General features: G+C 63.2%; 2 protein-coding genes across 11 annotated transcripts in view; one reads left to right on the top strand and one right to left on the bottom strand.

Moving 5' to 3' along the window:
• The first annotated feature begins 43 nt into the window (after positions 1-43).
• Agpat2 (1-acylglycerol-3-phosphate O-acyltransferase 2) lies at positions 44-8,914 on the top strand. The gene is made up of 6 exons (XM_004640383.2): positions 44-249; positions 5,978-6,111; positions 6,343-6,518; positions 6,592-6,687; positions 7,781-7,853; positions 8,356-8,914. The coding sequence occupies exons 1-6, from the start codon at positions 68-70 to the stop codon at positions 8,529-8,531; spliced, it is 837 nt and encodes a 278-aa protein (XP_004640440.1). The 5' UTR covers positions 44-67; the 3' UTR covers positions 8,532-8,914.
• Positions 8,915-9,044: 130 nt separating this feature from the next.
• The window catches only part of Egfl7 (EGF like domain multiple 7), a 7,526-nt gene continuing 2,488 nt past the window's right edge, over positions 9,045-14,082 (bottom strand). For 3 of the 10 annotated variants that reach the window (XM_023700390.1, XM_023700394.1, XM_023700395.1), the window contains 7 exons: positions 12,733-12,852; positions 12,487-12,606; positions 10,954-11,069; positions 10,744-10,839; positions 10,445-10,609; positions 9,910-9,974; positions 9,045-9,606 (listed from right to left, as the gene is read on the bottom strand). In XM_023700390.1, coding sequence (XP_023556158.1) covers positions 9,343-9,606; positions 9,910-9,974; positions 10,445-10,609; positions 10,744-10,839; positions 10,954-11,069; positions 12,487-12,606; positions 12,733-12,852 — 946 coding nt within the window. In that variant the 3' untranslated portion in view covers positions 9,045-9,342. Of the gene's footprint in view, positions 9,668-9,909; positions 9,975-10,444; positions 10,610-10,743; positions 10,840-10,953; positions 11,070-12,486; positions 12,654-12,732; positions 14,077-14,082 lie in introns of those variants that run through there. The other 7 variants (XM_004640535.2, XM_023700391.1, XM_023700392.1 and 4 more) reach the window with 7 other exon arrangements.

Here is a 14,082-nt window from a genome sequence, read left to right as displayed (position 1 = left end):
CGGGCGTGGTCCCCCGCCCCGCCCTCGCCTCCTTAAGCGCGGGCGCGGGCGGCCGTCGGGCGCGGCCATGGAGCTGTGGCCCTGGGTGAGCGCGGCGCTGCTGCTGCTGCTGCTGGCCGTGCCGCTGTCCCGCACGGCGCGCTTCTACGCCAAACTCGGCCTTTACTGCGCGCTGTGCCTGGGCGTCTCGGCCATGGCAGCGGGGGTCTGTGTGCTGCGCCACGGCGGCCGCACCGTAGAGAACATGAGGTGAGCGCTTCCGCTTCCTGTGCGGCGCCGGCGGGGCGGCACAATGTCCCCCGCCTCCCTGGCCGGGCCCCCGCGACGAGAGGCCGGGCTGCCGCGCGCGGGCGGGGACATCGAGGCCGGGGCGGGCGGTCTAGGGTGCTGGACGGGCGCGGGGTGTTGTGCACTCCGCCCCCTGCAGGTGACAGTGCGCCGGGACCCAGCTGCGGCGCAAGTGCCTCGACCTCCCCTTTGGGCCCGCCCAGAGGCGCTGTCTGCTGGGTACTGAAGGAGGGGCAGCTGCCAGGTTTCCGGCTCCTGCCCCTCCTCCTCCATCGCCCCCACCCCCCGCCCAGGACGGCAGGCAGCTCCTCTCTGTCCAGCTTGGACGCCTCGCCCGTGGCTCTTGCAATAGGGACACTGTGGTCCCTGAGGCCCCCTCCTCTGGGTCAGAGGGCAGGGGTTGAGGCGTCCTGATTTTCCACCGTCTCTGCCTTTGCCAGCCAGAGGCCGATACTTCATGAATCCTAGGCCCTATCTTAGGGCTTTGTGGGTTCCCGTGAGAGGGACAAGCCCAGGGACAGGGAGGGGTAGTGACACTGAAGGGCCCCTGCCAGAGCCCCAGGGACAGCCAGGTGGGGACCCTTCTGGGTGGGGATGGGGTTCAGGCACTCTATGAGACCACACTGGAGCCTCCAAAGCTGGGGCAGGCACTAAACTGGGACCCCCCCCCGCCAGCCCCCCCACACACGGGAGGAGAAAGGGCTGGAGCAGCCGGAGGAGGGGTGCAGGCTGGCACAGGGCCCAGAGATAGAAGCCCCAGCAGGTGTGCCCTGGGAGGCGGGGGGCTAGGGCCAGCAGGACTGCTGTGTGCAGACAGACTGGAGACTGGCTTGGGAGATCAGCTGGTCCTCAGGGCCGCTGCTGTGCAGGCATCTAGGCCACCAGCTGCTCTTTGAGACGGACACCTGGCCTCCTGTCCCACCCTCCTGCACCTTCAGTGCCAGCAGATGTGGGGGCTTCTGCAGGCTGGAGGGTGGCATGGGCCTGCCCCACGCAGCCTTGCTGTGGTGACTGCCAGAAGTGTCAGGGTCACTGGGCTGTCTGCACACAGCTTCTAAGTGTAGGCCACGGGAAGGGGTCAGAGGGTGAGGGTGCAGTGTCCTGAGGCAGTTGGGCCAGTGGGGAGAGGCCCCAGGAGACAGGAGGTGGGGCCTTGGGAAAGGGGACACCTAGTGGAGGAACCTCGTGGGCTAGGCTGGGCCACATGTTCTGCTGTGCATGTCACGTTGCAGCTGTAACCCAGGGCTGTTGCATGCTGCACTTCACAGATGACGAGACTGAGGGTCAGAGACTTGGCGTACGGGCTTAGGGTGCAAGAGGAGCAGAGGGAGTGCGCCAGGCCCCAGACACAGCACCGAGGGGAGCCACTGATTTAGAGGACACGCCCGAGCTAGGGGCTGTGGGTGTGGCCCCACTCTGTCCCCTGTCCAGCGTCCCCACCCACTGGATTCCAGCCAGGTGCCCCAGGAGGCTCTGCACTTGGGCTAGAGCTCATGCGGGGCCAGGGTGGGAACAGAAGGGCCAAACTGATCCCTTTTGGGTCCCTGGGTGGGGTAACAGGAGACAGATTCCCACATTGCACCCATTTGACGTGGCAAGGAAAGCCTGGAGAAGCTGAGTGCATTAGAACTGGGCTAAGTACAGGGTCAAGAACCCGCTAACAGTGGCGTGGCCAGCGGTTTGCTTGTGGTACCAAAGCAGACCAGAGGTGGGCTCTGCCTCGGAACGCCTCCATTCTCAGGGCGAGAGAAGAAGGGCCTTTCTCATGGAGGATGCCCAGGGGAAACCCCTGCCTCTGATCACATCCGCATGACCAGGACACCCTGGCATTGCCCTGGCCACGCTAAGCTGTGAGGAAGGCGCACAGGCCTGGCTGCAGCCACAGACACCAGGACGCATGCCAGTATCCGTCAGGGTTTGACCTGGAAGGATTTAGCCTCGAGGCCAGAATTGCCAGCCACATGTCTGGGTCTGTGACAGGTGCGGGGGTGGAGACACTGTGGGCCTGTTTGCCTTGCCCTGAGCATCTGCCTGGGGCTCTCGGCCCACAGTGAAGCGTATAAGCCAGATTCCTGGTGGCGAGGACACTGCATCCAGTGCCCATACCCACACCCAGGAGCAGAGCGAGGTGCCCATCACAGTTGGAGGGGTGCAGTCCATGGTCGTGGCCCCGAGGCAGGTCTGTCAGGGTGGAAGGGAGCACTGGGCTGCTTTGTTCATGAGGCTGAAAGCAGAGCAGGATATGAGCACGGTCAGCCACAGATCTCCAGGTCCCATCCCATGACCTCCTCCAGATGGGCCCTGGGTCCCAAGGTCCCGGCACATTCAGCCACGAACATCCCTAGATTGATCCACAGATGAGGACAGCGTCCCACGACCAGTCACCTCTCAGGTCTCTGTGCAGTCAAGTTGGTAGTGTCATTGTCTTGCTGAGGTACACTGGGGGCACGGTTCTCTGGGGTCCCAAGAGTACCTCCCCAGCCTGCACTCCTGACCCTCCCTGACAGTCCCCATGTTGCTAATGTTGGGAACACTGTCCCAGCCTCAGGCTTATGTCACAAATACCCCTTCTCTGCCAGGTGGTCTCCCTGGAACCTCCCATCCCAAGCCCCAGCCATGGATGGCTTCTCGGCAGAGCTGCCCCAAAAGTACCCCCAGTTCCTCTCTGGGGCTAGACCCTTCTGGCAAGTTTCCTTCCAAAGAGCTGCCCAGTGCCCCCCAGAGACACCCAGCCCAAGACCAGAGGCCAAGAGCAAGGGTCAGCTGGTGGCCTTTCCTGGGGACAGCCAGGCCAGTGGCCTGGGCCTGGCCTTGAACTGGCTCCCAGCTACCTGGAATGGTAGGTGGGGGCTGGGCAGTCCTGGGCCTTTCAGCCTGAGCTACCATGGTCCTTCCCTGCTTGTGCCATCACAGCCGTGTTGATGGGGGTCCCCAGGTGTCAGGACTACTAAACACTCCAGCTTCAGGGATCGTAGGTCTCCTCCTCCAGGTGGTGACAGACACTTAGGAAGGACAGGCAGATTGCTCCAGGTCACAGCTGGGAAGATGGGAGAAGAACCCAGAGGGGACCAGGGCCCCACCTGGGAGGTACAGCAGCGCAGTGCAGTGCAGCTGACAGCCCCTGGCTCTGGAGCCCCAGGCAACCTGGGAGGGAGGCCGGAAGCCTGGGTGCAGGCTCGGTGACGCCTATCTAGAATTGGGGCCCTGGCTTGTCCAAGGGAAAGGACAGGGCAGCTGTCTTCCTGCCAGCTGAGGGGAGGAGGTGACTGCACAGAGGAAGTCGAGTGCCCTGGCCACGCTGAGCCCCTACAGGGAGCCCTGCTGCCAGGTTTGCAGGGACCAGGGAGGCCCAGGATGGTGGCTGCGTCTTGCAGTTGTAGTGCACGGTTGCCACACGGTGCCTGGGTTTGTCAGCCCTGCAGAAGCTGCATACCTGCCCTACCTCCGGTGGAAGGACTGAAGGGCCCTTGGGGCCTGGCCAGGAGGGGTGGCCCGCTCGCCCTGCTGTTGCATGGCTGCATGGGGCCTCCTCTTCCTGCACAGGGCAAGCGTCTGCTGGCCCCAGAGCCCCACAGTGCCTAGCTGCGACCTGCCACACCCGTCTCCAAGGTTCAATTTTATGTTGTATCTTTTACTATACTGAAACACAAAAAGGGTGTGAATGAGCCGTGCAGCTCAGTGAGAGCGCGCTTGCCTAGCGTGTGCGAGGCCCTGGGTTTTAGCCCCAGAACTGCAGGCAAAAGAAAAGCAAGCAGGACAGGGACCTGCCACTTAGTACCAGAGGGGACCACGGGCCACTCCTGCATGTGGTCTCAGCCTCCCGAGGCTGTGAAATTCGGATGAATTGGAAGTTACGGTTCCAGCTTGGGCAGCCCTTATCCGTCCGTAATGCTTGGGACTAGAAGTGTTCTGATTTCAGATGTTTCTGGGTTCTGGAGTCTTGTATGTGCGCACCGAGATAGTTCGGGACTGGGACCTAAGGCTAAGGACAGCATTCATTCGCGCAGGTTTCGCATCCACCTTATGCACGCAGCTGAGGGAGTTTCGTATAATGCTCTGTGTGCCTCTGTTCAGCCTGCCCCCGAACGTGAGACTGGTGGGTGCAGACTACCTGGGGCACTGCCTCCCAAACCTTGAGGTTTTGTTTTGGTTTCTGGCTGGATCAAGCCCAGGATGTCACGTGCTCGACAGGGACCCACCCACTTACGTCCAGCTCAGGTTTGGATTCGGGGTGTCAGATCGGGGTAGCCGGCCTGTGTACATCACGTGCGTGCTGGGCCAGGAAGGCGGCTCAGCTGCAGAATGCTCGCCCAGCATGCAGCAGGCCCAGGCGCCATCCCAGCAGCAACACCAGAGCAGGAGCCGTGTAAATGTCGCGGAGCGCGGCGCGCCTGCCCTCCCCACACAGGGGCCTCCACCCATCCCTCGCTGCGTAGGTGGGTTCCTAGTGCTGTGGGCACTGGGACAAGGCTTCTTGGGACCGAAGCCAGTTTGCCTTTCAGACAGGTCTCGCCAGCCAGTGCCTGCAGTCTCCCAGTGCAGGTGACACCCGCTATCGCTCTTTTCTATCTGTGCCAGTCGCGGGAGGAGGGCTGTTCTTGTTTCAATTTGCATTTCTCAGATGGCAAGGGAGTCTGGGTAGTTTTCCTGGCCTCCTGGACATCTGTCTGTCATTTCTGTGAACTGCCTGCTCAGTCTCCTCCTGTCCTCACTGTGAGGCCAGGAAGTGTTTTGCAGCCAGAAAATGGGGAGCACAATAGGAAGCAGCCAGCCAGTCCCCAAGCGTCCAGGAGCTGCCCCGCGCCCGGTCTGACCTGGGGAAGGGTGGCCTGAGCTGGGGAGGCTCCCTGGACTCAGTTTCCCTACAGTGACAGTTGCCCTTCGCACTGGGCTCTGACACAGGCCCGGTCGGCTAGGAGCCTGGCGTCCAGGCGCAGAGACCAGGCCTACAGGGCTCCTTGTGAGGCCCCCCGAGTCGCCACAGCCACGGAGACAGGAAGTGGGATGGGGGCTACCAGGCCAGGGAGTCTGTTAACAGGGAAAGCGTGTAACCACAAGAGGAAGGAAGGTCCTGGAGGTGGAGGGTGGTGACAGCCGCCTGACATTCATGTGGTTAACGCAGAGCCAAGCCACGCACTTAAAGATGGTTTGAGTGGCAAATTTTATGGTATGCGTATTTTGCCAAAATTAAAAGTCTTGGCCAGCGTGAAGGACCCGGTGGCTGGCACTGCCCTGCTGCTTGCCGTGAAGCCAGCTCTGCACCCCGACAGAAGGGGCCCCTCTGCATGGAGAGTGGTACCTTCAGGAACGCATCTGGACCAGCTGGCACTGTGTCCCCAGCTCTCGCCTTCTGCCTCCGGGCCTGGGACCCAGGCGGTGGTTTCTCCATGGGCTGACCGCTCCTGGCCCAGCCAGGTGTGGAGCTCCAGGGCAAGCAGGGTGCCAGGCTACTCCCATGGCTGCGCCAGCCTCCGCCAACTGCCACCTCCCAGCCAGTGTCTCTGGAGCCAGGCAGGTGTGGGAGGCTTGCGGACCCTGGGGGCCCGGCCTTCTCTCCAGGTATCACACGCCCTGTCACGTGCATGAGGAGCCAGGCCACCCTCTGTCCCCAGCTGGCGTGGCTGTAGCAGGCAGTTGCCAGGGAGGGCTGAGCCGGCCCCAGGCCCACTTACGGCCTCCACCCACACAGCATCATCAGCTGGTTCGTTCGGTCCTTCAAGTACGTGTTTGGCTTGCGCTTCACGGTCCAGGGCCGGCAGAAGCTGGAGGTGGACGGGCCCTGTGTCATCGTATCCAACCACCAGAGCATCCTGGACATGATGGGTATGCTCAGCACACGCGGATGGACACAGGCCCTCAGCCTGTCTCCCTCTGGGGACCGGGCAAGCCCAACTCTCCTGGGGCGGGAGCTGGGCAGCAGGGGAAGTGGGGAGCTCTGCCTGCACGGCGAGCACTCCACGGGCTCTGGTGCTACCCCATCTCCTTTCTGTGTCTGTCTGCCTCCCCCTCTCTCCTTCCCACCTCTGTCCCCTCCTGTTGTCCCCCATGTGCCAGGTCTCATGGAGATCCTCCCCAAGCGCTGTGTGCAGGTCGCCAAGCGGGAGCTGCTCTTCCTGGGCCCTGTGGGCCTCATCATGTACCTGGGTGGCGTGTTCTTCATCAACCGCCAGCGCTCCAGCACAGCGGTGTCCGTGATGGCCAGCCTGGGCGAGCACATGGTCAGGGAGAACGTGAGTGCTGTGGCCGGGAGGTGGGGCAGGGAGCCGGCCAGGGTCCTACTCCTAACCCTGACCCTCTCCGCAGTTGAAAGTGTGGATCTACCCCGAGGGTACGCGCAATGACAACGGGGACCTGCTGCCCTTTAAGAAGGGTGCCTTCTACCTGGCCATCCAGACCCAGGTAGGCAGGGTACCCCTGGGGGGCAGGGGTAGAAGGAGACCAGGTGGCAGGGGCTGATGTCTGGCTAGGCTGGTGCTCAGGCATCTCAGAGACTGGCCTCAGCTGGGTAGGAACAGGGCCTCTGCCGTGAGAGCTCCTGGGACCCTGGCCTGCTGGGGATGGCACTGGCCCTTTGGAGCTCAGGCCTAGAGTGGCTCCTAAACTGGCTCCAGCACCCTCTGCTGGCTGTCTGGGGTGGCGGATGGTACAGGGAGGCACCTGCTCCCTGCTGAGCCCTGGGGAGCTGCCTGTGCTTAAGGTCCAGTGCCGGGCCTGGAAGGCTAGGCAGAGCAGGTAGGGCCAACGGAGCGGTGCAGGCGTGGGCAGCGTGCTGTGCATGCCCCCTCTGACCCAGGGCCTCTCAGGGGTCGGGCTCGGGTGGGGCTGGGCAGTGTGCCCTTGGTACCTGGGAGCATCAGGATGTGCCCACCTGGTGGGCTCTCATGTGGGGGCTGCGGAAGCCTGTGTTGGGGTCAGGGAAGGGGCTTTGTCTGCCTGCCAGCTGCAGCCCGGCAGTCTCTGTTCTCTGGTGCCTCCCCCTGCCACCGCAGAGTGATCGGGGCAGGCCAGTTGGCACCCCTCCACCTCCCTGCCTGGGTTTGGTTGGGGTTAGTGGCAGTGGGGGGGCTACACCAGCAAGCCCCAGAGCAGAGGAAACACCAGGGTGTTGGGGACGGCAGCAGCCATGTCTCTAGGCCAGCTGAGCTCCAGCCTCCTGCGGTGCCCCAGGTTCCCTGACTCCCTGCAGTTAATGATTACCCTGGATGCCACTTGTCACTGCAGGATTTGACCCTCGTGCCTTCCAGGGACACGGCAGCCGCACCCCTCCCCTGGTCCCCTTGGGGTGGCTGGGGGGCAGGGAAGCAGCCTTTCCTCCGGCTAGCCGAACAGTCTAGGGCCCAACTAGTATAATGGCCCACTGCTGGAAAGACACACGTGCCAGCCCAGCGCACGGCCTGTCCTGGGCTGGGTCTGCCCAAGGGCATCTGGCACGATCCTAGGCAGTGAGGAGGCAGCCCCTGCCTGCCCTGGACGCACGTGTCCCTGCCCGCAGGTGCCTGTCATCCCTGTGGTCTACTCCTCCTTCTCCTCCTTCTACAACCTCCGTACCAAGCTCTTCACCTCAGGTGAGCCTGGCAGGGATCGTGGGTGACTCTGGGCCCCCAGAGCCACAGTCTGGGTGGTGCTGGACCTCTGAGCACGAAGCTCAGCATGCTCTATCTGACTAGTCTGCTGGCCCGTGGCGGTGGTGGCAGTGGCCTCTTCCAGGTGAGGACACTGAGGCTGTCAAGGGCACACAGGTCGCCCCAGCCTGACCCCATGTGGGTGGGCTGAGCCCCAGGACCACTGGCCACAGGGCACGTGGCCTATTCCTTGCCCAGACAGGGTCCCTGGCTGGCACAAGGTCCTGAGACCAAGTGGGAAGGAGAAGGTCAAAGATCAAAGAGGCAGTGGGAGGAGCCAGGCTCTTCCACCAAGGCCACGGGAGCAGCACTGGGCCCTCTCAGGTCACCATTGTTTCTGTGACAGACAAGGCCAGCTAGGGACAGGATGGCCGGGTAGAGGAGCGGCCAGGGTGGTGGCTCGGGGACCTCCCAGCTCACTGACAGCCACCACTTCCTTTCCTAGGAACAATCGAAGTACAAGTTCTGGACGCTGTCCCCACCCTTGGCCTCACTGTGGGTGACGTCCCTAAACTCATGGACACCTGCCACCAAGCCATGAGAGCCACCTTTCTGGAGATGTCCACGCGGCCCCAGGAGAACGGGGTGGCAGAGGGGCCCAGGGCCCAGCCAGCCCAGTAGCCCGGCTACAGGGGGTTGGGGGTCGCACGAGGCCACACGGACACAGAGGGGGCCCCCAGACTGCTGACCACCACTGTGTCGCCTCCCGGCTCTCATTCTGGCCTCACAGCGGAAGCCCCAGATCAAGGTTCCCAGTGTCCCCTGTGGAGTCTGCCAGGAGCAGGGACCCCCACCCTCACACCCATGCCTCTAGGATCCAGAGGGGGCTGAGCCATCAGGCCTTTGGGGGGCCCCTGGGTCCAGGCCACAGCCTGTATCAGGCTTTCAGGGAGACAGGGCTCAAAGTCAAGACTCCTGGTCTACCACAGCCCCAGCCTCCAGGGCCATCTGCGGCACCTACGCTGCACTCGGTTCATTTTTATAAACGGACTCTTGGAAGTGCCTGGTATGCTGCAGTCACTCAAGAAGGTGGGCAGGGGCTGCTGCAGAGTGAGGGCGTGGTGGAGCCCCCAGCCGCACTGCTGTGAGGCCAGCACCCTCCCCGGGGCCCAGTCCATCCACTGACACCAAATCTCAAGTCTCATGTTTATTCTGATGGGGACAAGTCCGCCCCACCTCAGGGAGCTGCCTATCATGCGCCACATCCCGGCACAGCCAGGGAGCCCTCGTACCTTCCCTTGGGCCCTGGAGGGCCTGGTGGGAGCCCACCCTGGCCCGTTGGACACCCAAGAGCCCCCGGAGGGATGGGGACAAGAGCAACATGGGCCATAGCCAGAGGGACATGGGGCTTGTGGGCTCAGTCCAGTCTTGGGCCCAAGACGGGGCTGTCAGACCTCCTTGCAGAAGACTGGAGGCGGAACAGGAGGCTGGGTCACCCGGCCTGTGGCTGCTCTTGGGGGGACTGCTCTTGGGTTCTGCCACCTCCCCTCGAAGAGCCAGGGCCTCTGAGGGCGGGGAGGTGACGGCACTCGCAGGACCCCAGCTGCTCCTCGAGAAAGGAGATTTGCTCGCTCAGCGAGTCGATCCGGTCCAGCTGCTGCAAGGAGCGGGCCAGGAGGCTGCCGGGGTCCTGTGGCCCCTCATCTGGGGCCCGCGAGATCAGGCTGTGCAGCGGGGCCAGCACCAGTTGCAGCTTCTGTGGGACGCCAGGGCTGGGGTGACCGCGGGCCAGAGAATCTGCTGACCACTGGAGGGCACTGTTGCCCCACAAGAGCCTAAGCCAGGTGCAGTGGACGGCAGGTGCTGGGGACCTGTCTGTGCTGCCATTCCAGGCCTCAGGGCCCCGGAGCAAGGATCCATGGGAAGGTGTGTGGCAGGTAGGGTGGCTCAGCCTGCACCCCACTCCACCTGTGCCTTAACGCCCTGCCTGGTGCAAAGCCTTGGCCAGATTATCTTCCAGCCCCCACCCGGCACCCAGTCATGTTCCCATGGGCCTCACCTGCTCCAGCGCCTCGACCCGAGCCTGCAGCCTCTGCACCTCCGCCCTGGCCACAGTGTCCACTCCTGAGGCAGAGCCAGCACTGGTCAGGGAGCCCCTGGCCCACCCAGCCGTTCACTCACCTGGCCGTCCCACAGCCCTGGACCAGCCCACCCTGCGCACCCCTCAGCGCTGGCATCCCAGGCCCTGCTGTGCTGACGGGCTCCTCTCCGAGGTCCAGGGGGTCTTGGTGCCGGGCTGCTGACAGCGCATTATTACTCACGGTACGAGTTTGAAGTGTCACAGCGCGTACCAAAAGTAATAATGTCCCGTCACCAGCAGAGGTATGTCTCCAGGATGTCAGCCTGGGAGGGAGGCAGCCCCAGCTGGGCAGCTACCTTACGCGTGACTGACAGAAGCCTTGGTGCCCTCCAGTGCCTTCTGGGCAGGAGCCACCCAGCATCACTGCCTTCCCTGCCCCCCAGTGTCACGGCACAGGGTGATGTCCCACCCACCACTCGGAGCAGATGGCATCGGGGATGGGGGCTGAGCATACCTGCCACGGTGTTTGGGGTCACCCTGGGGGGCTCTGCTGTGGGTAGGCAGCGTGTTCCATCTGCAGATGGGCTGTGCCCCTCCCAGCACTGGCACCAGTAACTGCCCACAGTATTGACACAGCCCTGGGGACAGCCTGCCCCTCCGGAGCCGCATTCATCCACATCTGTAAGGGGGGGCTGTCAGGTACGGATGCTGCAAGGGCCCTGCTCCAGCGCCTCCACAAGCTGCACACCCACACTGGCCCCACTGCACTGGGAAACCAAAGCGCACGCAGGGCCCAGAGGGCAGGCGGCTCACCCGTGTGGCAGGTGCTGCCCTTCCACCCTGCAGGGCAGCGGCAGTGGCCAGGCCGGACACAGCTCCCTCCATTCCCACATGGCGGCTGGCATATTGCTGTGGACCAAGGAGGTTGTCACCACGCAATAGTGGCAGGAGGGGGCTCTGCTGGAGTGGGGACTGGGCTCCCTCGTGCAGGGTGTGGTGTGGTGCTGGAGGCCTGCCTCTCACCTGTTGCACAGGCCCCAGGAAGGCCGCCAGTCCTTTTCCAACCTGGGCAGCAGGCAAAGCGAGGCCTTGTAGGGCCTAGTGCCAAGCCACGGCGATAGGCGGTCCGGTAGATGGTTCTGTAGGGGCAGGGGTGGTTCAGAAGGGCCTGGCGCATGAGGGCCTGAGGTTCCGTGTGTTCAGCCTGCCAGCTTCAGGGATCTGAGCAGTCCCCCCAGGCATCCCAGAGTCCTTTCCCCCAGGGACATGGTTCACTACACAGCCTTTCTCATTGCGGTGCCCAGTGCGGAATGACACCCTGGGGCAGGGCAGCAGCCAGCCACACCTGGCAGTGCCATGTGCCACTGGGCTCTTTAAGCTCCTGGGATGGACACCCTGGGGGCAGCTGGCTCTGTCCTGCAGTGAGTCTCTGGCAGACCTGAGCCGGCCCCTCTGCCCTTTCCTGAGCTCTGGGCGCCTGGTGAAGGTGCCCTTCAGCCAGCGCCTAACTTGAGGGTCCAGCTGCTCCCCTGGAGCAGAGCCATGTTCTGAACTTGTATTATTTATTTATTTGCAGTGCCACACCAGAGATAGCTCAGTGGCATAAATGCCTGCCTGGCAAGTGCAAGTCCTGCGTTGGGTCCCCACTACTGAAAACCAAAAAACTCCTTGTGTGCAAGAGAGTATCTGGGCGGGTGAGATAGCTCAGCAGACTAAGGGCCTGCGCTGGCAAGCACAGGGACCCGGGGTCTGCCCACTGGCCCTGCCCCTGGGTGCAGTGAGCCTGCCACTGGGACCAGGCGTGGTGGCGCAGAGCTGTAATCCCAGCGCTGGGGAGGCTGAAAACAGGAGGATCACTATGAGTCTGAACTGCACAGTGACACTGTACAAATACATAAATAAAAAAATATTTATTTACAGAGCTGAAGACCGAATCCGGCCCTCACACAGGCTTGGCAAATGCTCTACCACTGGGCCACATCCCCAATCTCAACTTTTTATTTATTTTTGTCTTTATGAGAATGTCTCACTGTGCAGTTCAGGCCGTGAGCTTATTTGGCAGCCCAGGCTGGTCTTGAACTCACACTTTTTAAAATTTAGAGACAGGGTCTTACAAGTTTGCTCCACATGGCCTGGACCTTGCAGTCTAGCCTCTCAAGTAGCTGGGGTGCCCCGACTCACACCATTCGGCCTGGCAAAGCTGGGCTTCTGCTCCACCCCTCCTACCCCTCCTGAGCTTTCCCAGATGTTTCTGTGCGGAGAGGAGGCGGAGCTCCCGGGGGCCCTGGGGAGAGGGCTGCACTCTGGAGCCCAGGATGGGACCCCATGACTGAGGTGCGTTTTGGAGCAGTGAGTATCTCTGAAATGAGAGGCCCAGGCAGGGTGGGCAGCCCGCTAAACACAGGGTGCCCGCAGGGCCCCGTCCTCCCACAGCTAACACTGGGGTGATGACCTAACCCTGGACACCCAGGGTTTTGGGGCCCAGAAAGGGGTCCCCACACATGGTTGCAGCCAGTGTGCAAGGGGGTGGGCCTGGCCTGGGCCTGGGGCACTCACCGGTAGGTGCTGCAGGCCCGGTGCCCATCGCAGGTAGTGAGGAAGGGCTGGTACACACGCTGTGCGAAGGACTCAGAGACGGGGCCTGGCCTGGCCCCCGCCACAGCACATACCCTGCGGCTGGGGGCGGGGTGGGGTCAGAGGAGCAGAGCAAGGACCCTCCCAGCCTGGAACAGGGACATTGGGAAGGGACCTCGGGAGGAGCCCATGGGGATCCCCGTCTGGACTGGGGCCGCCCTGGCTCACCTGGGCCGGTAGGCATGCCCGGTGCCACCCGCTGCCAACACTAGGAACCACAACAGCAGCAGCTCCCGGGAGCCCCACATGCCTGCGTCTCCCGGAGGGGGGCCTTCTCCCCTGGGTGGCCTGGAGCACAGCACACACCCTTTAGTCCCCTGCAGGTCCCTCTGGCCAGAACCCCGGCTTCTCACTGCCTGCTCACTGCTCGCCAGAGGCCTTGAGGGGTGGGAGCAGGGACACCTAGCCCCGCTGGGCTCTGCCTGCAGCATCCTAAGGGCAAGCAGGGCTGGATTTTGGGCCCTCAGCGTCACAAGAGGGCAGGGCCATCTCGCCCCAGCCTCAGGCTTCAAACTGGGATATGGCAGTCTTGGATGCAGCCCAGATGGGTCTTGCCACCCCATAATGGCCCTCCCGGGTTTAGGTGTCTTGTCTATTTAATGCTGTGCCAGCGCCCAAGAGCACTGTGGGATGGGCAGGTGTGGCTGGTGGGTGAGAGGCTTCTGAGGCCAGTAGGAGCGTACCCATGGACGACCTGGGCAAGGAAGCAGCGCTCCAACATACCCCATCCCCAGCCCAGCACGGCCCGTGAGCTAGAGTCCCCGAGGCAAGGGGGTAAGACAATCCCCTTCTTGAGACTCAGCTCGCTTAGCTGCTGCCAGTCTCCGAAGAGCCCCTGCAGCTCTGCCAGTCGAGCCCACTGATGCCCACGTCCTGCGCGCTTAGCGAGCCTTGACTGCTGGCTGGGCCCCCAGGAAAGCCTGCGCCTGCTTCCCACAGCCTTTCCGTCCCCAGTGGAAAGGCAGTAGTATATGTGGGGTCCCCGGCATACTCCAGAGGCAGGGGCTGCTAAGCTGAGGTGTCTAGGGTGATGGGCACAGAGGTTTCTGGGCAGGGGTGTGTCCTGCCAGTACTTGGAACCAGAAAGGAGGTGGGCCAGTGGGTGCCCAGAGGACAGGGGCTCAGCCTGGAGTCTGTCTCCAGGTGCCACGGCCCACCGCCCCTGGCACCTCCCAGGAGTGCGGGGCGCAGACTGGAAAGGGAACTATGTTAGGAGACTCGATTTTTGAAAGTCATGCTTTGCCCAAGGCCAGAGGAAGCCTCGCAGCTGCGGGTGCTCTGGTGTCGCCGGCAGGTTGATAAGCAAGCGTGGCCCCTCCGGTGTCACTCGCCCTGGCTGCCACCTTGCCTCCCACCTGCCGGCCCGCGGCCTGCCGGGGAGCTGGGAGAAGAGGGAGGGCCCACTACTGCGGCCACCCCGGTTGGGGCGTCTGGGCGTCGGAGCCGGCGGCGCGGGGGTGGCGGGCGCACGAGCGGACGACGCGTTGGGGGTTCTCGCCCGGCCGCCCGGCCGCCGCG

This window comes from Octodon degus, unplaced genomic scaffold (assembly GCF_000260255.1).
Source record: "Octodon degus isolate 3935 unplaced genomic scaffold, OctDeg1.0 scaffold00123, whole genome shotgun sequence".
In the NCBI taxonomy this organism is placed as follows: Eukaryota; Metazoa; Chordata; class Mammalia; order Rodentia; family Octodontidae; genus Octodon; species Octodon degus.
The sequence above is the reverse complement of the archived record's forward strand: the minus strand, read 5'-3'. Positions and strand labels throughout refer to the sequence as shown.

What these genes read in the sequence shown, in the direction of transcription:
- Agpat2 (XM_004640383.2), top strand. Translation starts at nt 68, where the DNA reads ATGGAGCTGTGGCCCTGGGTGAGCGCGGCGCTGCTGCTGCTGCTGCTG. An exon ending in GAGCATCCTGGACATGATGG is followed by an intron (nt 6,112 to 6,342) that starts GTATGCTCAGCA and finishes CCCATGTGCCAG; the next exon opens with GTCTCATGGAGATCCTCCCC. An exon ending in AGCACATGGTCAGGGAGAAC is followed by an intron (nt 6,519 to 6,591) that starts GTGAGTGCTGTG and finishes CCCTCTCCGCAG; the next exon opens with TTGAAAGTGTGGATCTACCC.